This window comes from Mobula birostris, chromosome 1 (genome assembly GCF_030028105.1).
Source record: "Mobula birostris isolate sMobBir1 chromosome 1, sMobBir1.hap1, whole genome shotgun sequence".
NCBI classification, from domain to species: Eukaryota; Metazoa; Chordata; class Chondrichthyes; order Myliobatiformes; family Myliobatidae; genus Mobula; species Mobula birostris.
The window spans coordinates 4,485,330-4,511,106 of record NC_092370.1 but is presented as its reverse complement, the minus strand read 5'-3'; the positions used below and the strand labels follow the sequence as shown (position 1 = coordinate 4,511,106).

Here is a 25,777-nt window from a genome sequence, read left to right as displayed (position 1 = left end):
TAGAAAGAAGGAAATAGACAATCATGAAACAGAACATATTTGGAAATGATTGGACTGCTAAATGGAGAGAAGGCATGTAAGTATCTCCAAACTTTGAATATGTACAATTAGCCTGTAGCAAACATAGCAAGAGTGGTGTGTCCAGGGAGGGGTAGCACCTCTAGTGATGGGCTTGTTCTGTCCATTCTGGGGCAGCTCACTCACTTTGACTCTCAGCTCTCACCTGTGGCTCAAGTAGCTGTTTGCATTGGTGACAGCAACCAGCAGAGCTCATACCTCAGTGAGATAGGGACATGCCCGTGACGTCAGGTCCAGCAGGCTAGGTGGATGCGGTCTACAGGGAGATCCCAATGGCCAGGAGGCATTTCCTCCTGGAGAGTGAAGGACATGACAGGCACAGAGGAGTCGTGGTCATCCACTGCAACCACTGAAGACCACAGTTTTGTGACGACTACTCGTACCACTGGAGGTCGAGAGAGAGAAGCTGCCCTAGTGCGTCGTCTTTTCCACTTCAGAAACTCTCCTGCACAGGCTTCCTGTCATTGTCGGATACAACAGACAACCACCATCACAATCACAAAACGATCTGAACACCTCCAATCCAAAAAGGTTGATTTTGAAAAGATGAAATATACATTTACATAGGCTCCTTTGTTGTCACATTACAGATATTCAGAAAAATTATACATTGTATTGTCCCTGAGGAATTGGCATATTACAAAATAAAGTTGAAAGTCTCCTCACAAGCAAATCACAACCAAAAGAGGCCTCTCGTCTCCCAGGCAGCGTCTGTGAATGATTGTGTTGTAATGCAGCCGTATTTTCCCTCGCGTGTCCACTTCATTCGGGAAACACATGCAGATTGCAGGGATAGTCATATGAAAATGCGAAATTTGGACAAGCAAACCCTAAACCATAATCCAGAGCAACTCACACAACTCAGCAGGTCAAGCAGCATCTATGCAGAGGAATAAACAGTCCATGTTTTGGGCCGAAACCTTTGACCAGGACTGGAAAGGAAGAGGGAAGAAGCCAGAATAAGGTAGTGGGGGGGGGGGGGAGGGGGGAAGGGAGGAAGGAGTACAAGCTGACAGGTGACAGGTGAGATAAGAAATCCAGAGCAACACATATAAAATGTCAGAAAAACTCGGCAGGTCAGGCAGCATCTATGGATATTGAACAAACAGTCGACTTTTCAGGCTGAGATCCTTCTATGGGACTGGAGAAGAAGAGGGAAGATGAGAGAATAGAAGGTGTGGGGAGGGGAAAGAGGATAGCTAAAAGGTGATAGGTGAGGCCAGGTGGGTGGGAAGGGTAAAGGACTGGAGAGGAAGGAATCTGATTAGGAGATTCCTTCTCCTACTTTTATGAGAGAAATGGAAGGAGGTGGGGATCCAGGGAGAGGTGATAGGCAGGTGAAAAGAGGCAAGAAGCCAGAGGGGAGGGGGAGGAAAGCAATTCTTTTTTAACCAGAAGCAGAAATTGATATTCATGCCATCAGGTTGGAGGCTACCCAGGTGCTGCTCCTTCAACCTGAGAGTGGCCTACCCTATTCATTAGAAAAGAGTCCAAGGAGCTCATCAGAGTTCAAGAGTAAAGTTCCTACAAATAAGGAAAAGGCATTTGGTAATACAAAGTTTAACAGAGCTCCGAGAAAAGAGATTAGAAACCCAAAAAGACTTATTCAATATGATTAATAACTCCCAATTTTGTTAAATATGGAGCACTACAAAAAGGCTACCGATATACCCTAGATTTACATTGATAACATTGCTTAAAAAAACACGAAATAGTAATGACAGTTAATAGTTATACTGGCGCTGGCACGGCTGCTGTAAAACATGGGAGGTGTGTTTAACCTGTCGAGAAAGACACTCCCTGGTAAGGTTCTGGCGGCGAATGCTGTTGCGGTTGACGAGGTGCCTTGCATCGTGCTCTTTCCCGCGTTGAACGTAGCGGAGCTGACTGGCTTGTACCACAGAATCTGTTTGGGTGGCTGCTGCAGCCGTGTAGAAGTGAATATGGTGGCCTACCCGATCAGCAGTATTCCCTCTAGAATGAGGAAAAAAAAAATGCAATTACTAATGATATCCACTTTGTTGAGCACCTTTGCTCTATCCACAAAAGGGAGGATTTCCCAGTGGCCATTTTAATTCCAATCCCATTCCCATGCTGACATATCGGTCAGACCACGGCCTCCTCTTCAACCATGATGAAGCCACACTCAGGCAGGAGGAGAAACACCTCATATTCCATCAGGGTAGCCTCCAACCTGCTGGCTTGAACACTGATTTCTCCAATTTCCAGTAATTTCTATCTCCTCTTTTTACTTTCCCTATTCTGGCTTCTCTCTCAGCCCTTCTCTTCTCTTCACCTGCAGCCCACCCCACCCCCGGTGTGCCCACTTTCCTCTGCTGTCAGATTCCTCTTTACCACCCATTACTTCCCTGCTTGCCCAGTCTGGTATGGATTGGAAAAAGGCTGCTGAAGGTTGCAAACACTGCCAGCTCCATCATGAACACTAGCCTGGCCTGCTGAATTCCTCCAGCATTTTGGGTGTGTTGCTCTTCATTTCCATCCTCTGCAGAATCTCTGGTGTTTATGCAATGCTAATGGTTTCTCTTTCCACAAAAACTGTCTTTCCTGCTGATTTCCCCCCTGCATTCATGATCATTATTTCAGAATCCTACATGAACTGTTCATTTTTGAATTTTAATGAGACAGTGTTGTGATGAAAGATAAATTGTCTGACACATTCATTCAGTGGTCATAGTTGGGGGAGGAATGGGGGAGGAATGTGAGAGGGAGACAGGGCAGTCGAAGAAAACTATGCAGTCACAGGGAGAAGATACAAATCTCCTTACAGAGTCACGGGGAGAAGGTAGAAATCTCCTTACAGAGTCACGGGGAGAAGATACAAATCTCCTTGCAGAGTCACGGGGGAGAAGATACAAATCTCCTTACAGAGTCACTGGGAGAAGGTAGAAGTCTCCTTACGGAGTCATGGGGAGAAGATACAAATCTCCTTACAGAGTCACGGGGAGAAGATACAAATCTCCTTACAGAGTCACAAGGAGAAGGTAGAAATCTCCTTACAGAGTCACAGGGAGAAGGTACAAATCTCCTTACGGAGTCACGGGGAGAAGATACAAATCTCCGTACAGAGTCACGGGGAGAAGATACAAATCTCCTCACAGAGTCACGGGGAGAAGATACAAATCTCCGTACAGAGTCACGGGGAGAAGATACAAATCTCCTTACGGAATCACGGGGAGAAGATACAAATCTCCTTACGGAGTCACAGGGAGAAGGTACAAATCTCCTTACGGAGTCACGGGGAGAAGATACAAATCTCCTTACGGAATCACGGGGAGAAGATACAAATCTCCTTACAGAGTCACGGGGAGAAGATGCAAATCTCCTTACAGAGTCACGGGGAGAAGGTAGAAATCTCCTTACAGAGTCACGGGGAAAAGGTAGAAATCTCCGTACAGAGTCACGGGGAAAAGGTAGAAATCTCCGTACAGAGTCACTGGGAGAAGATACAAATCTCCGTACAGAGTCACGGGGAGAAGATACAAATCTCCGTACAGAGTCACAGGGAGAAGATACAAATCTCCTTACAGAGTCACGGGGAGAAGATGCAAATCTCCTTACAGAGTCACGGGGAGAAGGTAGAAATCTCCTTACAGAGTCACGGGGAAAAGGTAGAAATCTCCGTACAGAGTCACGGGGAAAAGGTAGAAATCTCCGTACAGAGTCACTGGGAGAAGATACAAATCTCCGTACAGAGTCACAGGGAGAAGATACAAATCTCCTTACGGAGTCACAGGGAGAAGATACAAATCTCCTTACGGAGTCACGGGGAGAAGATACAAATCTCTGTACAGAGATACGGGGAGAAGATACAAATCTCCTTACGGAGTCACGGGGAGAAGATACAAATCTCCTTACGGAGTCACGGGGAGAAGATACAAATCTCTGTACAGAGGTACGGGGAGAAGATACAAATCTCTGTACAGAGGTACGGGGAGAAGATACAAATCTCCTTACGGAGTCACGGGGAGAAGGTAGAAATCTCCGTACAGAGTCACGGGGAGAAGGTAGAAATCTCCTTACGGAGTCACGGGAAGAAGATACAAATCTCTGTACAGAGATACGGGGAGAAGATACAAATCTCCTTACGGAGTCACGGGGAGAAGATACAAATCTCCTTACGGAGTCACAGGCAGAAGATACAAATCTCTGTACAGAGGTACGGGGAGAAGATACAAATCTCTGTACAGAGGTACGGGGAGAAGATACAAATCTCCTTACGGAGTCACGGGGAGAAGATACAAATCTCCTTACGGAGTCACGGGGAGAAGGTAGAAATCTCCGTACAGAGTCACGGGGAGAAGATACAAATCTCCTTACGGAGTCACGGGGAGAAGATACAAATCTCCGTACAGAGTCACGGGGAGAAGATACAAATCTCCTTACAGAGTCACGGGGAGAAGATACAAATCTCCTTACAGAGTCACGGGGAAAAGGTAGAAATCTCCGTACAGAGTCACGGGGAGAAGATACAAATCTCCTTACGGAGTCACGGGGAGAAGATACAAATCTCCGTACGGAGTCACGGGGAGAAGATACAAATCTCCTTACAGAGTCACGGGGAGAAGATACAAATCTCCTTACGAGTCACGGGGAGAAGATACAAATCTCCGTACAGAGTCACGGGGAGAAGATACAAATCTCCTTACAGGCAGCAGTGTGTGTTGAACCTGATTGGTGATCGCGGCACTGTGATAACAGAACAGTTACTCCTCAAACATCAGGCTTTTGAACTTGAGGGGGCAGCCACTCTCATTTTAAGGACTCTTGTTATATTTTTATTTCACGCTCGTTATTTATCGATATTTATTTATACCTGCATTTGCACTGTTTGTTTACAGTTTCCAGCTCCTGACATTTACAGTTTTATACATTTGCCGAGTATGCCTGCCAGCGGAAAAAGAATCTTAGGGTTGTATGTGGTGACATGTATGGTACTATGATAATAATTTTTACTTTGAACTAACCACTACACTATTTACAGCTACAAAAATATGTACTTTAAAAGCAATGCATTAGTAAGGTTAGCTAGAGTTGTTCGGGTGGGTTTAAACTAATTTGGCAGGGGATGGGATCCGGAATGATAGTGAAGAAGATGAAGTAGTTGGGTTACAAATAGAAGCAGACACGAGGAAATCTGCAGATGCTGGAAATTCAAGCAACACACATCAAAGTTGCTGGTGAACACAGCAGGCCAGGCAGCATCTATAGGAAGAGGTACAGTCGACGTTTCAGACTGAGACCCTTCGTCAGGACTAACTGAAGGAAGAGCTAGTAAGAGATTTGAAAGTTGGAGGGGGAGGGGAGATCCGAAATGATAGGAGAAGACAGGAGGGGGAGGGATGGAGCCAAGAGCTGGACAGGTGATTGGCAAAAGGGATACCAGGCTGGAGAAGGGAGAGGATCATGGGACGGGAAGCCTGGGGAGAGAGAGAAGTGGGGAGGGGAGCCCGGAAGGTGGAGAGCAGGCAAGGAGTTATAGTGAGAGGTAGAGAGGGAGAAAACAGAGAGAGGAAAAAAGGGGAAAAAAATAAAAAAAATATTAAAAATATATTAAATAAATAAATAAGGGATGGAGTGTGAAGGGGAGGAGGGGCACCCCTCCTGTCTTTCCCTACCATTTCAGATCTCCCCCTCCCCGTCCCACTCTCAAATCTCTTACTAGCTCTTCTTTCAGTTAGTCCTGACGAAGGGTCTCGGCCCGAAACGTCAACTGTACCTCTTCCTAGAGATGCTGCCTGGCCTGCTGTGTTCAGCAGCATTTTTTTGTGTGTGTTACAGATCGAGGCAATGTGTAGTGCGACTCCTAGCAAGGAGAGGCTGATGATTACAGTCAACAGGACGAGTTGCAACACAAAACGCAGACAAAATCGAAAAGGGTGAATACAGGACTGAAGGTGTAATATTTGAATGGGAACAAAGGGAGTCCTTTCTGGTTGGCTGCCAGTGACTAGTGGTGGCCCACATAGGTCTGTTCTGGGACCAATTCTTTTTACTTTACATGTCAATGATATGGATGATGGAATTGATGGCTTTGTTGCAATATTTACAGACGATACAAACTTGTAGCACGGTTGCAGATCGGCATGTATGATGTTGTAGGCATCACTGAATCATGGCTGAAAGAAAATTATAGCTGGGAGCTTAATGTCTAAGGATACACTTTGCAATCGAAAGGACAGGCCGGAAGGCAGAGGGGGTGACATGGCTCTGTTGGTAGAAAATGAAATGAAGTGACATAGGGTCGGAAGGTATTGTATCATTGTGGATAGAACTAAGGAACTGCAAGGGTAAAAGGACCATGATGAGAGTTGTATACAGACCCCCAAAGCATCAGTAAGGACGTGACCTAGAAAATGGGATAGAAAATGCATGCCAAGGGGACAATGTTACAATAGACATGGGGTTAGATTTGGGAAAAACAGGTTGGTGCGGGACTGCAAGAGGAGGATTGCCAATGAGATGGCTTTTTAGAGCAGCTCGGAGTTGAACCCAGCTATTCTGGTCTGGGAGCTGTGCAATGAACCAGAATTGATTAGAGAGCTTAAGGTGAAAGAACCCTGAGGCAGGTGATCAAATTCACCCTGAAATCTGAGAAGGAGAAGTTAAAGTCAGATGTATCAGTATTACAGTGGAGTAAAGGGAATTACAGAGTCATGAGAGAAGAGTTGGCCAGAATTGATTGGAAAAGAACACTGGCAGGGATGACGGCAGAGCAGCAATGACTGGAATTTCTGGAAGCAATTCAGAAGGCACAGGATATATACGTCCCAAAGAGGACTATGTATTCTAAAGGCAAGATGGCACAAACATGGCTAACAAGGGAAGTCAAAGCCAACATAAAAGCCAAAGGGAGGGCGTATAATAGAGCAAAAATTAGAGGCAAGTTAGAAGATTGGGACACTTTTCAATGCCAACAGACGGCAACTAAAAAAGTCAATAATGTAAAGATGGAATATAAAAGTAAAATGGCCAATAATAATAAAAAAGATACAGAAAGTTTCTTCAGGTATGTAAAGAGAAGCATAATGGAGGACAAGGAATGGCAGATGAACTGAAAAGTAATTTGTATCAGCCTTCATGATGGAAGACACTAGCAGTATGGTGGAAGTTCCAGGTGTCAGGGGTCATGAAGTATGTAAAATTACCATTAATAGAGAGAAGGTTCTTGGGAAACTGAAAGGTCTGAAGGTAGATAAGTCACCTGGACCAGATGATATACACCCAGGGACTCTAAAAGAGGAGACTGAGGAGTTCGTGGAGGCATTAGTAATGATCTTTCAAGAATCACAAGATTCTGGAATGGCTTCAGAAGACTGGAAAATTGCCACTCTACTGTTCATGAATAGAGAGAGGCAGAAGAAAGGAAATTATGGTCCAATTAGCTTGACCTCAATGGTTGGGAAGATGTTGGAGCTGATTGTTAAGGATGTGGTTTTGGGATACTTGGAGGCACAGGATAAAATAGGTCATAGCCAGCATGGGAAAATCTTGCCTGACAACTCTGTTGGAATTCTTTGAAGAAGTAACAAGCAGGATAGACAAAACAGCTTCGACTGACTGATGTTACGTACTTGGATTTTCAGAAGGCTTTTGACAAGGTTTTTGAGGCTGCTTAACGAGCTACGAGCCACACGCACAAAATGCTGGGGGATCTCAGAAGGCCAGGAGGCATCTATGGAAAAAAGTACAGTAGATGTTTCGGGCCAAGACCCTTCAGCTATGAGCCCATGGTATTACAAGAAAGATCACAGCACGGATAAAGCAGTGTCTGATTGGCAGAAGGCAAAGAGTGGGAACAAAGGGAGCCTTTTCTGGTTGGCTGAGGGTGACTAGTGATGTTCCACATAGGTCTGTGTTGGGACTAATTCTTTTTACTTTACATGTCAATGATATGGATGATGGAATTGATGGCTTGGTTGCAAAGACAATACGAAGATGAGTGGAGGGGCAGGTAGTTTTGAGGAAATAGAGGGGCTACAGAAGGACTTAGATTAGGAGAATAGGCAAAGAAATGGCAGATGGAATACAGTGTTAGGAAGTGTATGGTCGTGCATTTTGGTAGGAGAAATGAAACGGTTGACTATTTTCTAAATGGCAAGCAAATACAAAAAACTGAGGTGCAAAGGGATTACCTACACTGCACTTTCTCTGTAACTGTAACACTTTATTGTGTAATCTGTTATTGTTTCATCTTGTTTTACTTCACTACGCTGTGTAATGATCTGATTTGTATGCACAGTGTACAAGCTGTTCACTGTACCTTGGTACATGTGACAATAATAAACCAATTCTGATCTATCTGAGGGATGGTCCTGTTTGCTCAGTAAAATGTGTACCCCTCTCAATGAATTCCTATTCACAATATAACGTTGGGATTGTCCTTGGGATTTGCCACAAATGGCAGGCTCACTATGACTAAGATAGCTTGTATGCCAAAAGATGTTTTTGCATTTTTTGTGAATATCTCAAGGACTGTAGAACGTGACACTTGCAGAGTGTCCACACTACTTTCTTGGACTGTGATGGTCGTTGACAGAAACAATGTATTTCACTGTTTCATTGTACGTGTCATCAATAAAGCTAATCTTATCTTAATCATGGAAGTGTTCAGAGGCCAAACTGCTAAGGGGCGATCAAAGGCCACCAAAGTGGGGCAGGTTCAGCTACACTTGCGGGCTGCCCAGCACAACCCTCACAATTTGACACAAGACAGCACTGTATGCTTCCATGTACATGTGACAAATATTTATTTAGCAATACAGTGTGGGGTACGCCTTTCCAGCCATGCCACTCTCGCAGACCTGAGTAATCCTAGCCTAATCACAGGACAATTTACAATGACCAATTAACATACCTGTATGTCTTTGGACTGTGGGAGGAAACCAGAGCACCTGGAGGAAACCCATGCATTCCATGGAAAGGACATACAAACTCCATAGCGAATGGTGCCAGAATTGAACTCCAAAGTCTGGAATACCCCAAGCTGTCATAGCGTCATACTAACTGCTACACTACCATACCCCTTGCTCTCTCACTCATCATCATCACCAGGTGCCATGCCCAGTTTGAGCTTTGACTGCCGTGGCCCACACACTCCTGTTTTGGGTCAAATGGATCAATTCATTGGTACTCATTTCCAGTTCTCTGGCTGCTGTCTCCATCATCATCTTCCTCTTGCTTTCTTCCCTTCAATCTGTCCCATAATTACCGTGCATTCCAACTCCTCTTTCCTAATCACATGTCCAATGAAGTTACGTTGCCTTTTCATGATCTCATACATTATTTCTCTTTTTGTGTTTGCTCCGTTCATGACAACCTCGTTAGATATTCGTTTCATCCATGATATTCTTTGCATCCTCCTCAAAAACCACATCTCTGCTGAGGATTGAGTACAGGAGCAGGGAGGTACTACTGCAGTTGTACAAGGCCTTGGTGAGACCACACCTGGAGTATTGTGTGCAGTTTTGGTCCCCTAATCTGAGGAAAGACATCCTTGCCATAGAGGGAGTACAGAGAAGGTTCACCAGATTGATTCCTGGGATGGCAGGACTTTCATATGAAGAAAGACTGGATGAACTGGGCTTGTACTCGTTGGAATTTAGAAGTTTGAGGGGAGATCTGATTGAAACGTATAAGTTCCTAAAGGGATTGGACAGGCTAGATGCAGGAAGATTGTTCCCAATGTTGGGGAAGTCCAGAACGAGGGGTCACAGTTTGAGGATAGAGGGGAAGCCTTTTAGGACCGAGATTAGGAAAAACTTCTTCACACAGAGAGTGGTGAATCTGTGGAATTCTCTGCCACAGGAAACAGTTGAGGCCAGTTCATTGGCTATATTTAAGAGGGAGTTAGATATGGCCCTTGTGGCTACGGGGGTCAGGGGGTATGGAGGGAAGGCTGGGGCGGTGTTCTGAGTTGGATGATCAGCCATGATCATAATAAATGGCGGTGCAGGCTCAAAGGGCCGAATGGCCTACTCCTGCACCTATTTTCTATGTTTCTATGTTTCTATAACTGGATTAAACGTAACATTTCAGTACTCTGAGGTGGGTTGTCATGCCTAGTTTAGTATTGGTCAGTATACTCTTCATTCTTGTAAAGGTGTCTTTTGTCATCCCTATTCTTCTTTTGATGTCCATGTCGCACCTGCCATCTGATGTCACCCAGCTTCCTAAGTAGCAAGAGTTCTGTACTTGTTTTATGTCTTCCCCATTTATTCTCAGCCTGCAGATAGGATTCTCCTTCTTTTTGGATATCACCATACATTCTGTCTTTTTGCAATTGATAGGTAGACCCATTTTTGCAACTTTCTTCAACAATTATATCAATTAAGTTTTGTAGTTTTTACCACCAACTTTGATTCCCAAGGTGTCTCTTATTTTTTGTAATATTGTTTCACTGTACACATTAAACAAATCAGGGGAGAAAACACACCCTTGTCTAACGCCTCTCTTGATTTTCATAAACTGACTCACTTCTCCATCTATTCTTACAGCGGCAGTTTGTTCCCAGTACAGATTTCTGGTCAGGCGGAGATCTTTCAAATCTAGATCTAGAGTTTTCTGTAATATTTCAAATAACTTATTGTGCTTCACCTTATCAAATGCTTTTGTGTAGTCGATAAAACAAACAAATCTGTTTGCACTTGAATAGCTCGTTCTGATAGTATCCTTAACATCAAAATTGCATTTCTTGTACCTTTGTCTTTCACAAAACCACACTGTTCTTTGCCTATTTCATCTTGTATCTTACTTTTAGCTCTTGTCATCAACATTCTTAGAAGTATCTTGGTGACATGACTCATTAAACTTATGGTCCTATGTAATTCACATTCTATTGCTCCAAGTTTCTTAGGGAGAGTGATAGATACTGATTTTTTTTTTTATCTCTTCTGGTATTATTCCAGTCTCATAAATGTCATTGACTACATCAGGAAGTTTTTCAATTCCATAATCTTCAAGGGCAATAATTTGTTCTATTACTAATTCATCAGGACCTGCTGCCTTTCCTTTCTTCATCTTATTTATTGCATTACGAACTTCAGATTTTAAAATACTTGGACCTTCAATGTTTTTCTTAATTTCTGGTTTTTCACCTCAATTGTCTTCAAACAATTCATGAATATACTCAGTCCATCTGTTCATAATAAACCAATATGGCTATCAATTTATAACTCTGCCAAGGACGGTCCGGAGCCCGGCTGTGAAAGGAGGAGGATTGGACATGGAGCCAGCAACCCCATCCCGTAAAAACCCACAGCTACAGGAACACCAGAAGCTCCAAAGACCTCATCCCTGGGAAAGGAAGGATCTTCGAAGAGTTTCAATTTGCAGTTTGAACCATCAAAAGCACTGGTAGCTAATCCCTACCTGAATGATTCACTCTCATACTCAGCAGTCCTGCTGTTCTCCCTCACGTTGCTTTGGACGTTGTACACCGTGTACACAGACATGCTGGGGTGTTCAATTAGCAGATTTTCCAACGGGCTGGTCTCCACCTGCACGGGGGCACATCCACCTGCAGTGAAACAGGGAGGGGGTGTAATGAACCAGCTCTCCTCCAGGGTGCAGGAGTCGAGCTGAAGGAAACAGGAGTCACTACGTTCGCCAAGCAACTCAACAGGAGAGGCCGGAGAGGAAAAGATGGCAGCATTTGGAAAAGGTTCCCTTCTTAGGTCCGCTGACTCATCATTAGAGCAATTAGTACAAGCATCTAAAAAGCAGCAAGCAACAGTCAAGTGATGTTAGAAGCAAGAATTGGACAATCAATGAGCGATGCAAGTAGCAAAGTATTGAAGTTTTAAAAATGAAACGGGAATTGGGGAAAGAGTGAGAAAAGGATACAGTTTTATTTTGAATTCAACACTTCAGTTTAAAGTTGTATTCACACAGTAAATAATAATTAGGTATATTAATGTTGAATTAAGCTGTTTACTCTCTTTGCAGTTTAACAATTACCTGCTTGTATTTTATGTAACTACTTATCTACATGTAATTGTTCATTAAATTTCCTAGTGGTCACGGTGCGTATATGCAGTTGTTGTTCAGTGTGTGCCCTAGTGGGTGACAGTTCTTAGTAAGTTCTAGAAAGCTATTTGGTATCACATGATTTGAAAAGGGGCTATCTGATTGGTTAACTCTTATTTACATATTTGAATGTTTCTAATCTTTGGTATAAAAAGACCTGACCACATCGGCCCACCATCTTAACTTCCTTCTCTTCTCCTGCTTGACACCTGTTACTGTCCATTTCCAATTCTCTTGTTCTATTAATGCTTAATGAAACAATTACAAAGCAAAAATTTTTGTATCCCTTTCCTGACTTCTGAAAGAACCTTGGATAAGAACATTAATGATACAGTGGTTAGATCACTGGTCTCATAGTGAGTCGGGATGTACAATTGACAAATTGTAAATCAGACCCCATTGAGCCAGTTATGGAATCTGGAGCACAGTGAGTCGGGATGTACAATTGAGCGTAGACCAGGACAGCACAGTACAGGCCCTTCGGCCCATCATTTTGGCCGATCTTTTAACCTTCTCTGAGATTCAATTTAAAACTTCCCTCTCTCATAGCTCTCCGTTTTTCTATCATCCATGTATCTAAGAGTTTCTTAAATGCCCCTAATATATCTCCCTACCACCACCCCTGGCAAGGTGTTCCACTCACCAACCACTCTCTGTGTTAAAAAGCTTACCTCTGACATCCTCCCTATACTTCCCTCCAATCACCTTAAAATTATGTCCCCTTGTATTAGCCATTTCCACCCTGGGAAAATGTCTTCAGATGTCCAATTGAACTATGCCTCTTCTCATCTTGTACACCTCTATCAAGTCACCTCTCATCCTTCTTTGCTGCAAAGAGAACAGGCCTGGCTCACTCAACCTACCCTCATAAGACATGCAAGCTTAAGTACCACCAATAGCTTGGCCTTGTCCCACCATGTAGATCAGGGGTTCCCACCTTTTTTATGCCATGCACCAATACCATTAAGCAAGGAGTCCATGGACTCCAGGTTGGGAACCCTTAGTGTAGATGTATCACAGAGCGCACCAGGGATATTCCATACTGGCTCTGAGTACCCTGACTGATTTTGTATCATGGTATCATTTTTTAATGCATGCATTTCTAAATGACAATAAATGAGGACTGAGTGTCCTCATAATCATAATTCTTATCAATGCACCTGAGAAAGCAGCTTATTGGGATGCATCACAGTTTATACTGCAACTGCTCTGCCTAAGACCCCAGGAACTGCAGAGATTGTGGACACAGCTCAGTACATCAGAAACTTGTCTGCCTCTCCCCTCCTCTGCAGCCAAGGACCCCGCCCCCCAACCCTGGTCATTCTCTCCTCTGCCCTCTTTCATCACCCCTCTCATGTCGCTCTTAAATATTTCACCTTTCAACCTCAACCTATCTCCTCTATCTCTAGTCTTACCCAACCTCTGTGGAAAAAGCCTGCTTATATTTACCCTATCTATACCCCTTATAATTTTGAATATCTCTATCAAATCTCCCCTTATTTTCATACATTCCAGGGAATAAAGTTATAACTAATTTTATAATCTAAGTTAGATCTAAGATCAATCTAACCCTTCCCTCCCACACAGCCCTCTATTTTTCCATCATCCATGCACTGATCTACGAGTCTCTTGAATGCCTCTACCAGCACCACTCCTGGCAGTTCATTCCAGGAGCCCAGCTTATTTTCTCTATAAAAAAAATCCTGACACCAGGCAGACAATCTCTGAAGAGTGTTGATAATGGCTGGGGTCACCTGTCTTGTAAAGACACTGCCCTGAAGAAGGCAATGGCAAACCACTTCTGTAGAAAAATTTGTCAAGAACAATCATAGAACCATAGAATACAACAGCACAGAAAACAGGCCATTCGGCCCTTCTATTCTGTGCCGAAACATTATTCCGCTAGTCCCATTGACCTGCGTCCAGTCCATAACTCTCCAGACCTCTCCCATTCATGTACCTTTCCAATTTATTCTTAAAACTTAAGAGTGAGCCCACATTTACCACGTCAGATGGCAGCTCGTTTCACACTCCCACCACTCTCTGAGTGAAGAAGTTCCCCCTAAACCTTTCCCCTTTCACCCTAAAGCCAGTCATCTCATATTTATCTCTCCTAATCTAAGTGGAAAGAGCCCATTCACATTTACTCTGTCTATACCCCTCATAATTTTGTAAACCTCTATCAAATCTCCCCTCATTCTTCTATGCTCCAAGGAATAAAGTCCTAACCTGTTCAATCTTTCCCTGTAACTCAACTCCTGAAGATCTGGCAACATCCTAGTAAATCTTCTCTGCACTCTTTCAATCTTACTGATATCCTTCCTATAGTTAGGTGACCAGAACTGTACACAATACTCCAAATCTGGCCTCACCAATGTCTTATACAACCTCTCCATAACATCCAAACTCCTATACTCAATACTTTGATTTATGAATGCCAGGATGCCAAAAGCCTTCTTTACAACCCTGTCTACCTGTGACACCACTTTCAGGGAATTATGTATCTGAACTCCCAGATCTCTTTCGTTCCTCCGCACTTCTCAGTGCCCTACCATTCACTGTGTATGTCCTACCTTGATTTTTCCTTCCAAAATGCAACACCTCATACTTGTCTACATTAAATTCCATCTGCCATTTTCTGGCCCATTTTTTCAGATCCCTCTGCAAACTTTGAAAGCCTTCCTCGCTGTCCACAACGCCTCCAGTCTTAGTGTCATCAGCAATTTAGCATATTGTTATCTACATCACTGATACAGACATGGTCATGGAAAGACTGCGGTAGCCCACATCTTATGACATGGCACATAACGAACGAAAGCAACCTCTCTTACATCCCCCCTATACTACCTCCAATTACTTTAAAGTTACGCCCCCTAGTATTAACTATTTCCTCCCTGGGAAAAGGTCTCAGGCTGTCCACTCGGAGTTTGCCTCTTATAATCTTGTAGGCCTCTATCAAGTCGCCCCAGCACCTGGTAAATCTCCTCTGCACCCTCTCTAAAGACCATAAGACCCATAAGATATAGGAACAGAATTAGGCCATCTGGCCCATCGAGTCTGCTCCATCATTCCATCATGGCTGATTTATTATCCCCCTCAACCTATTCTCCTGCCTTCTCCCCCAATCTCTGCGGTGGTGTGCTGGGGCAATGGCATCAACACGGGTGATGCCAACAGGCTCAATAAACTGATTTGAAAGGCTAGCTGGGTTATAAGAGTCAAACTGGACACACTGGAGGGCTGTGGCAGAACAAAGCACCCTATGGTAAAATCCTGGTAATTCTGGACAATGTTTCTCACCCTCCACATGTCACCTTGGCTGAACAGAGAAACACTTTTAGTAATAGACTAAGACAACTGTGCTGCTCCAACAAGTGCTATACAAGGTCATTCCTACCCTCAGCCAAAAGGCTCTGTAATGAGCCAACCTGTAGCCAGGGAAGTGATGACCCCCTCCTGTCAGTCTGTTTGAGGTAACAGATTTTTAAAAAAATTCTTCCTTACTTCTCTTCTAATATTTGTATATGTATAACTGTGTATTTGCAATGCAACTCTGACACTGATTTCCTTTGGGATCAGTAAAGTATCCATCTCTATCTAACCTTTGATGCCTTGACAAATGAAGAAGCTATCATCCTTTGCTTTAAATATACCAAATGATTTGGCCTCCACAGCTGTCTATGGCAATGAATTACACAGATTCTCCATCCTCTGCCTAAACAAATTCCTTCTCTTCTCTGTTTTAAATGGAGGTCCTTCTATTCTGAGGCCGTGGCTGCCGGTCCTAGACTCTCCCACTATAGGAAACATCCTCTCCACATCCACTCTATGTAGGCTTTTCAATGAAATCCACCCATTATTCTAAACCTCAGTCAGCACAAGCTTCCACATCCTTCCTATAACGAGGTGACCAGAACTGAAGACAATATTCCAAGTTTGGTTGAACCAGGGGTATATTGTCGTGGAACAGAACTGCAACGTTACCTTGTGGTCTTTTACATCACGATGTGGGAAGACACGTTCTCTTAGACAGTTACATTTAGTTCCAGACCTTACCTCAGCGAAAGTGATAAGACAGTATCATGTAGAGATTTGTGTGCTCAGAATTAAATTTCTTACCAATATAATCAACCAGAATCCACTCGTCAGCTTCCTTTTCACATATCGCACGCTCCTGATGTTCATTTTCAGTACAGTTGATGGCTCCAAACAACATCGTGGAAAAGTGCTGGTACATTGCTCAGAGACGGTTGGCTATTTCTCCAGTATGCCACAGAGCAGGTACGCCACGGGAGTGACACAGGGCTCACTTCAGTGGCATGGGATGGTACATCAGGTGGGTCCACAAGATGCATACAACTCCAAAGTTCCACACGGCAAAGAAATACAAATCTACGTGCATCTGTGTGGGAAAGAAGTTACAGTGTAACCGTGAAACAGCAAAACAATTCATCATTTCCAGAACAGCTTCTTCCCCTCTGCCACCAGATTTCTGAATAGACATTGAATCCATGATCACAACCTCACTACCTTTTTTCCCTCTCTTTTTGCACTACACACATATTATATACAGTGCCATGCAAAAGTTTGGGCACCCCGTCAAAATTTCTGTTACTCTGAATGGCTAAGCGAGTAAAACATGAACTGATTTTCAAAAGGCATAAAGTTAAAGATGACACATTTCTTTAATATTTTAAGCAAGAAAACTTTTTTATTTCCATCTTTTACAGTTTCAAAATAACAAATAACGAAAAGGGCCCGGAGCATAAGTTTGGGCACCCTGCATGGTCAGTACTTAGTAACACCCCTTTTGGCAAGTTATCACAGCTTGTAAATGCTTTTTGTAGCCAGCTACGAGTCTTTCAGTTCTTGTTTGGGGGATTTTCACCCATTCTTCCTTGCAAAAGGCTTCTAGTTCTGTGAGATTCTTAGGCCGTCTTGCATGCACTGCTCTTTTGAGGTCTATCCACAGATTCTCGATGATGTTTAGATTGGGGGACTGTGAGGACCATGTCAAAACCTTCGGCTTGCGCCTCTTGAGGTAGTCCACTGTGGATTCTGAGGTGTGTTTACGTTCATTATCCTGTTGTAGAAGCCATCCTCTTTTCATCTTCAGCTTTTTTACAGACAGTGTGATGTTTGCTTCCAGAATTTGCTGGTGTTTAATTGAATTTATTCTTCCCTCTACCAGTGAAATGTTCCCCGTACCACTGGCTGCAACACAAGCCCAAAGCATGATCGATCCACCCCCGTGCTTAACAGTTGGAGAGGTGTTCTTTTCATGAAATTCTGCACCCTTTTTTCTCCAAACATACCTTTGCTCATTGCGGCCAAAAAGACTATTTTAACTTCATCAGCCCACAGGATTTGTTTCCAAAATGCATCAGGCTTGTTTAGGTGTTCCCTTGATCCTTTTGAATAGAACTTTTGAAGAAGAGGAAAAGAGAATGGCTTCTACAACAGGATAATGAACCTAAACACACCTCAAAATCCACAATGGACTACCTCAAGAGGTGCAAGCTGAAGGTTTTGCCAGGCCCTCACAGTCCCCCGACCTAAACATCATCGAGAATCTGTGGATTGACCTCAAAAGAGCAGTGCATGCAAGACGGCCCAAGAATCTCACAGAACTAGAAGCCTTTTGCAAGGAAAAATAGGTGAAAATCCCCCAAACAAGAATTGAAAGACTCTTAGCTGGCTACAAAAAGCATTTACAAGCTGTGATACTTGCCAAAAGGGGTGTTACTAAGTACTGCCATACAGGATGCCCAAACTTTTGCTTCGGGCCCTTTTCCTTTTTTGTTATTTTGAAACTGTAAAAGATGGAAATAAAAAAGTTTTCTTGCTTAAAATGTTAAAGAAATGTGTCATCTTTAACTTTATGCCTTTTGGAAATCAGTTCATCTTTTATTCACAGAAACAGAAATTTTGACCAGGGATGCCCAAACTTTTGTATGCCACTGTATGTATAAAATTGCAATGTACTGAGCTGCTGCATCACCATTTGATGCCATGGACCATTAAGCAAGGGGTCTGTGAGCCACAGGTTGGGAACCCCCGGGGTAAGTGCAACTGGACAATAGTCATTGAGACAGGTTATCAAACTCTTCGTAGACACCGGTTGAAGCAGGTGGGCACTTCAGAATGCTGAAGTGAGAAGTTAAACATCTTAGTGAATATTCCAGCCAGTTGATCAGCAACACACACAAGGTGCTGGAGGAACTCAGCAGGCCAGGCAGCATCTATGGAAAAGAGTAAACAGTCGACGTTTCGGGCCCCTTTCGCAGGACTGGAGAAAAACGGTGAAGAGTGAGAGTAAGAAGGTTGTGGTGGTGGTGGTTGTGGTGGTGGTGGTGGTGGTGGTGGTGGTGGGAGAAACACAAGGTGATCGGTGAAACTATAAATGTGGAGGGAGGGAGGGAGGGAGGGAGGGAGGGGTGAAGTTAAGAGCTGGAAAGTTGGAAGCTACCCAGACAGAATACAAGGTGTTGCTCCTCCAACCCGAGTATGGCCTCATCGCTGCAGTAGAGGGGGCCATAGACTCTCATGCTGCAATGGGTGACAACTGAGAGACCCCGCTTGTTCTGGCAGACAGAGCATAGGTGCTCGGTGAAGCGGTCTTCCGATCTATGTTCGGCCTCACCGACATACAGGAGGTCACACTGGGAGCACTGGACACAGTAAATGACCCCTCCATTCCCTTCCTCTCATCCCTCCTAAAAACCCTCCCCTTCACTCCAACCCAACACACCCTTCTTGCCCTCCCATCAGACTACATACTTCCTCTCTTCCCCCCCTCCTATTCCCCTCCCTCTCTTCCTCCCCTCTCCCTCCACTCCTCTATTCACCCCACATTCCCCTCCTCCCCATATTCCACCCTCCTCCTCCATTCATCCTCCCCTTCCCCTCCCCGCCCTATTCCCTCTGCCCTTCCTCCTCTGATGCATTTTCCTTCCCCCTCCTCACCATTATACTCCCCCTCCACCCTCCCACTTCCCCCTCTACATTCCCTTACCCATCCTCGACTTCTTCCCCCTACCTATTCCCAATCTCCTTCTCCCTCACTTTCCCGTCCCCATACAACCTTATACCCCTACTACCCCCACTCCCATCCCACCCTCCTCAGCTCCCCATTTCTCCTCCTAACCTGTATACATCTTGTATTACTCCTCACCTACCTCCCACGCTCCCATCCCATCCCTCCACTCCTCCCTTCCCCTATTTCCCCCTCCCGTCCACCTCTCTTCCCCTTCCCCCTCCCTTCCCCTATTCCCCCTCTCGTCCCCTTCCTTCCCCATTCCCCCTTCACATCCACCTCCCGTGCACCTCTCTTCCCCTTCCCCCTCCCTTCCCCTATTCCCCCTCTCATCCCCTTCCTTCCCCATTCCCCCTTCACATCCACCTCCCGTCCACCTCCCTTCCCCTATTCCCCCCCTCCCTTCCCCTATTCCCCCTCTCGTCCCCTTCCTTCCCCTATTCCCCCTTCACATCCACCTCCCATCCCCTATTTCCCCCTCCCGTCCACCTCCCTTTCCCTATTCCCCCCTCTCGTCCCTTCCCAATCCTCTATTCGCCCCTCCCTTCCCCTATTCCCCCTCCCATCCCCTATTTCCCCCTCCCGTCCACCTCCCTTCCCCTATTCCCCTCTCCCATCCACCTCCCTTCCCCTCCCCTCCCCTATTTCCCCCTCCCGTCCACCTCCCCTCCCCTATTCCCCCCTCCCTTCCCCTATTCCCCCTCTCGTCCCCTTCCTTCCCCTATTCCCCCTTCACATCCACCTCCCGTCCCCTATTTCCCCCTCCCGTCCACCTCCCTTCCCCTATTCCCCCCACGTCCCCTTCCTTCCCCTATTCCCACCACATCCACCTCCCGTCCCCTATTTCCCCCTCCCATCCACCTCCCTTCCCCTATTCCCCCCTCATCCCCTTCCTTCCCCTATTCCCCCCTCGTCCCCTTCCTTCCCCTATTCCCACTTCACATCCACCTCCCGTCCCCTATTTCCCCCTCCCATCCACCTCCCTTCCCCTATTCCCCCCCTCGTCCCTTCCCATCCCCTATTCGCCCCTCTTCACCTATTCCCCCTCCCATCCCCTATTCCCCCCTCCCATCCCCTATTTCCCCCACCCGTCCACCTCCCTTCCCCTTCCCCCCTCCCGTCCACCTCCCTTCCCCCATATCCCCCTCCCATCCATCTCCCTTCCCCTACCCCCTCCCATCCACCTCCCTTCCCCTACTCCCCCGTCCCCTCCCTTCCCCTATTCCCCCCTCTCATCCATCTCCCTTCCCCTATTCCCCCCTCCCGTCCACCTCCCTTCCCCTACTCCCCCCTCCTGTCCCCTCCCTTCCCCTATTCCCTCCTCCCGTCCACCTCCCTTCTCATATTCCCCCTTTCCGTCCACCTCCCTTCCCCTACTCCCCCTCCCCTCCCCTATTCCCCACTCCTGTCCCCTCCCTTCCCTTACTCCCCCCTCCTGTCCCCTCCCCTCCCTTCCCCTATTCCCCCCTCCCGTCCACCTCCCTTCTCCTATTCCACCTTTCCGTCCACCTCCCTTCCCTTACTCCCCTATTCCCCACTCCTGTCCCCTCTCTTCCCCTATTCCCCCCTCTTGTCCCCTCCCTTCCCCTATTCCCCCCTCCCATCCACCTCCCTTCCCCTATTCCCCCCTCTCGTCCCCTCCCCTCCCTTCCCCTAATCCCCCTTCTGTCCCCTCCCTTCCCCTATTCCCCCTTCCCTCCCTGTATTCCCCCTCTCGTCCCCTCCCAACCCCTGTTCCCCCTCCCTTCCCCCATTCCCCCTCCCTTCCCCTATTCCCCCCTCTCAATCCCTCCCATCCCCTATTCCCCCTCCCTTCCCCTATTCACCCTCTCGTCCCCTCCCTTCCCCATTCCCCCTCCCCTCCCTTCTACCCCCTCTCATCCCCTCCCATCCCCTATTCCCCCCTCTCGTCCCCTTCCACCCCCTATTCCCCCTCCCTTCCCCTATACCCCCCACCCGTCCCCTCCCCTCCCCTATACCCCCTCCCATCCCCTCCCCTATTCCCCCCTCCCATCCACCTCCCTTCCCCTATTCCCCCTTTCTGTCCACCTCCCTTCCCCTACTCCCCCTCCCCTCCCCTATTCCCCCCATCCCCTATTTCCCCTCTCATCCCCTCCCTCCCCTAATCCCCCTCCTGTCCCCTCCCTTCCCCCTCTCATTTCCTCCCTTCCCCTATTCCCCCCTCCCGTCCACCTCCCTTCCCCATTCCCCCCCTCTCGTCCCCTCCCCTCCCCTAATCCCCCTCCTGTCCCCTCCCTTCCCCCTCTCATTCCCTCCCTTCCCCCTCTCATTTCCTCCCTTCCCCCCTCCCGTCCCCTATTCCGCTCTCTCATCCCCTCCCTTCCTGAATTCCTCCCCTCTCGTCCCCTCCCATCCCCTATTCCCCCTTCCCCCTCTCGTTCCCTCCCTTCCCCTATTCCCCCCTCCCATCCCCTCCCCCCCTTCCCCTATTCCCCCCTCCCATCCACCTCCCTTCTCCTATTCCCCCTTTCTGTCCACCTCCCTTCCCCTACTCCCCCTCCCCTCTTCCCCCTCCTGTCCCCTCCCTTCCCCTATTCCCCCCTCTTGTCCCCTCCCTTCCCCTATTCCCCCCTCCCGTCCACCTCCCTTCTCCTATTCCCTCTTTCCGTCCACCTCCCTTCCCCTACTCCCCCTCCCCTCCCCTATTCCCCCCTCCTGTCCCCTCCCTTCCCCTATTCCCCCCTCTTGTCCCCTCCCTTCCCCTATTCCCCCCTCCTGTCCACCTCCCTTCCCCTATTCCCCCCCTCCCGTCCACCTCCCTTCCCCTATTCCCCCCTCTCATCCCCTCCCCTTCCTTCCCCTAATCCCCCTCCTGTCCCCTCCCTTCCCCTATTCCCCCTCCCTTCCCTTCCCGTATTCTCCCCTCTCATCCCCTCCCTTCCCCTATTCCCCCTCCCTTCCCCTATTCCCCCTCCCCTTCCTTCCCCTAATCCCCCTCCTGTCCCCTCCCTTCCCCTATTCCCCCTCCCTTCCCCTATTCCCCCTCCCTTCCCTTCCCGTATTCTCCCCTCTCATCCCCTCCCTTCCCCTATTCCCCCTCCCCTCCCTTCCCCTATTCCCCCCTCATCCCCTCCCCCCTCCCGTCCTCTACTCCCCCTCATCCCCTCCCTTCCTGAATTCCTCCCCTCCCCTTCCTTCCCCTATTCCTCCTCCCCTCCCGTCCCCTCCCTTCCCCTATTCCGCCTCCCTTCCCTTCTACCCCCTCTCATCCCCTATTCCCCCTCCCTTCCCTTCTACCCCCTCTCATCCCCTATTCCCCCTCCCTTCCCCTATTCCCCCCTCTCATCCCCTCCCACCCACTATTCCCCCTCCCTTCCCCCCTCTCATCCCCTCCCCTTCCTTCCTCTAGTCCCCCTCCCCTTCCTTCCCCTAATCCCCCTCCCGTCCCCTCCCTTTCCCTATTCCCCCTCCCCTCCCTTCCCCTATTCCTTCCTCTCATCCCCTCCCATCCCCTATTCCCCCCGCCCCTCCCCTCCCTTCCCCTATTCCCCCCTCTCGTCCCCTCCCATCACCTATTCCCCCCTCCCTTCCCCTATTCCCCCCCTCGTCCCCTCCCATCCCCTATTTCCTCCTTTCATCCCCTCCCTTCCCCAATTCCTCCCCTTCCATCACCTCCCCACCTCCGGTCCCCTATTCCCCCCTCCCATCCACTTCCTTCCCCTAGTCCCCTTCCCGTCCCCTCCCTTCCCCTATTCCTCCCTCCTGTCCCCTCCCATCCCCTGTTCCCCCTCCCTTCCCCCTCTCATTTCCTCCCTTCTCCTATTCCCCCCTCCCATCCCCTATTCCCCCCCTCGTCCCCTCCCATCCCCTATTCCCCCCCTCATCCCCTCCCCTCCCTTCCCCATCCCCTATTCCCCCCTCTCGTTCCCTCCCTTCCCCTATTCCCCCCTCTCGTTCCCCTCCTATCCCCTATTCCCCCTCCCTTCCCCTATTCCCCACTCTCATCCCCTCTCCTCCCTTCCCTGTCCCCTATTCCCCCCTCTCATCCCCTCCCTTCCCCATTCCCCCTCTCATTCCCCTCCCATCCCCTATTCCCCCTCCCCTCCCCTCTTCCCCCTCCCTTCTACCCCCCTCTCATCCCCTATTCCCCCTCCCTTCCCCTATTCCCCCCTCTCGTCCCCTCCCGTCCCCTATTTCCCCCTCTCGTCCCCTATTCCCCCCTCTCGTCCCCTCCCTTCCCCCCTCCCGTCCCCTATTCCCCCCCTCATCCCCTCCCTTCCCGAATTCCTCCCTTCCCGTTCCCTCCCTTCCCCTATTCCCCCTCCCCTCCCTTATACCCCCCTCTCATCCCCTCCCATCCCCTATTCCCCCTCCCTTCCCCTATTCCCCCTCCCCTCCCCTCCCTCCCTTCTACCCCCCTCTCATCCCCTATTCCCCCTCCCTTCCCCTATTCCCCCCTCTCATCCCCTCCCATCCCCTATTTCCCCCTCTCGTCCCCTATTCCCCCCTCTCGTCCCCTATTCCCCCCTCTCGTCCCCTCCCTTCCCCCCTCCCGTCCCCCCTCCCGTCCCCTATTCCCCCCTCATCCCCTCCCTTCCCGAATTCCTCCCCTCCCGTTCCCTCACTTCCCCTATTCCCCCCTCCCCTCCCTTCCCTTATACCCCCCTCTTGTCCCCTCCCATCCCCTATTCCCCCTCCTTTCCCCTATTCCCCCCTGTCGTCCCCTCAACCTTCCCATATTCTCTCTCCTATCCCCTATTACCCTATCCCATCCTCTCTCTTCCCTATTCCCTCTCCTGTCCCTTATTACCCTGTCCCATCTCCCCCCCATCCCCTTTTATCCTCTCATCCCATATTCCCCCCCATCACCTCTTCCCCTCCCCCCCCCCGGAGTTTATGAACAAACTTCACTCACTTGCCTGCCTTGTCGTGTTGGGTGTAAGGGCGGAGGCTTTGTGCGAGAACCGCCGGGCCGCCGGTGAGGTGAGGTGAGGTAGAGGAGGTGGAGGTGAGGGGAGGGGAGGGGAGCCGGGCCTGACCGCCGGTCTCTGTCCGTGGCGCCGGCGCCACCGCTCTCGCCTAGCAGCTATTGTTGTTGTTGTTGTTGTTGTCGAATCCAAACAGCTGATCGCCGCTCACGTCACAGAGCCCCGCCCCTTCGTTTCGCTCTCCCGACCAATGGGAAGAGCGGAGGGCGTCCTGTCACTAACGCACGTGACCCTGAGCGGGGAGCCCGGAAGTGGTCGCAAATACACCCCTGGATTCGAGATGCTGAATTGTTTAATGTCATTTCCAGTCCACAAGTGTAAAGGAGTTCGAAAATATTGTTATTCCAGCACAAAAATACAATAAAGAACAAAAAATACCAAGTATATAAATATACCAAATAAATATAAATACATAAGATGTGTGTTGCTTATATACATTCATATGCCCATAAATGACGCTGGTCACAGGAGTGTCTGTACATAAGACGACCGACAGGAAATGATAAAGTCGTGGTGGTTGCGGCGGGGAAATGGGGGTGAAAATTGTTTAATGTAATTTCCAGTACACTTGTGAAAAGGAGAATGAAATAATTGTTACTCCAGATCAGAAAAATACGCAAGATAAAGCACACGATAATATGCACAATATAACTGCATAAGATAGTTGCTATTCGCAGATTATATCTTCTATCCGCGCTCTGCAGGCTTGGCTGGTCAGAGTGTGGGGGGGGGGGGACAGAGAACTGGGTTTATTGTCACTTAACCTGTGTGCTTTGGCAGCAATATCTTCCTCCTCCCCTCCCGTATCCATTCACCTGGTCTTACCTATCACTTGCCGTGTATTCCTTCCCCTCTCCCCAGGCGCAAACGCGTGTCCGTCTGCGTCTGATGGTTGCTCTGTAAGGCATGGTCACACCACACAGGGAGTACGAGGGGCAATTTTGGCCCAATAAGATATATGCTGGCACAAGAATGTAATAAGGACTTCCTCTTAGTAGAGAGATGAGGAGAAACGTCTTTAGCCAGAGGGTGGTGAATCTGTGGAATTACATACATCAGGATGATCTGTATCAACTACAGCTTAGCATTTAATACCATCAGCCCCTCAAAGCTAATCAATAAGCTCCAAGATCTGTCTCAATACCTCCTTGAAGGAGCAAAATTAGGCCATCCGACCCATCGAGTCTGCGCCATTTCATCATGGCTGATCCTTTTTTTTAAATCTCCTCCTCAACCTCAGTTCCCCGCCTTCTCCCTGTAACTTTTGATGCCATGTACAATCAAGAACCTATCACTCTCTGCCTTAAATACACTAATGATCTGGCATCCACAGCTGCATGTGGTAATAAATTCCACAATCTCACCACCCTTAATTCCCTCACCTGCAGACCCAGTTCACATTGGCAGCATCTCCTCCACAATCTCCAGTAGCACAGGTGCACCACAAGGCTGTGTGCTTAGTCCCCTGTTCTACTGGCTTTACACTGATTACTGTGAGGCTAAGCTCAACTCCAATACAATTTTCAAGTTTGCTGAAGACACCATCGAAGGTCGAATCAGAGATGGCGATGAAAGGAGATTGAAAATCTGGATTGAGTGGTGCCGTAATACCAACCTCTCACTCAGTGTCAGAGCCAGCCTTCATTAGAGGATCAGATGGAGACGGTTA

The 25,777-nt window shown here is 47.9% G+C and overlaps 1 protein-coding gene across 3 annotated transcripts; it reads right to left on the bottom strand.

The window, feature by feature from the left end:
• Positions 1-353: 353 nt before the first annotated feature.
• On the bottom strand, positions 354-24,212 carry tp53inp1 (tumor protein p53 inducible nuclear protein 1). Of its 3 annotated transcripts, none has more exons than XM_072251723.1 (4): positions 24,036-24,212; positions 16,243-16,525; positions 11,467-11,809; positions 354-2,052 (listed from the first exon to the last, which is right to left on the bottom strand). In XM_072251723.1, exons 2-4 carry the CDS (start codon positions 16,358-16,360, stop codon positions 1,803-1,805), a joined length of 711 nt encoding a protein of 236 aa, XP_072107824.1. In that variant the 5' UTR covers positions 16,361-16,525; positions 24,036-24,212; the 3' UTR covers positions 354-1,802. The 3 variants fall into 3 exon arrangements, with proteins under 3 accessions (XP_072107824.1, XP_072107826.1, XP_072107825.1); XM_072251725.1 differs by having other exon boundaries at positions 11,467-11,614; XM_072251724.1 differs by having other exon boundaries at positions 24,040-24,212.
• Between the last annotated feature and the right edge of the window lie 1,565 nt (positions 24,213-25,777).

Excerpts from the sequence above, each read along its gene's own strand:
- tp53inp1 (XM_072251723.1), bottom strand. The coding sequence starts at position 16,360 with ATGTACCAGCACTTTTCCACGATGTTGTTTGGAGCCATCAACTGTACT. Across the intron at positions 11,810-16,242 it reads GATTCTGGTTGATTATATTG|ATGCTTGTACTAATTGCTCT; the intron begins GTAAGAAATTTA and ends GCTGCTTTTTAG. Across the intron at positions 2,053-11,466 it reads TATGAGAGTGAATCATTCAG|AGGGAATACTGCTGATCGGG; the intron begins GTAGGGATTAGC and ends TCCTCATTCTAG.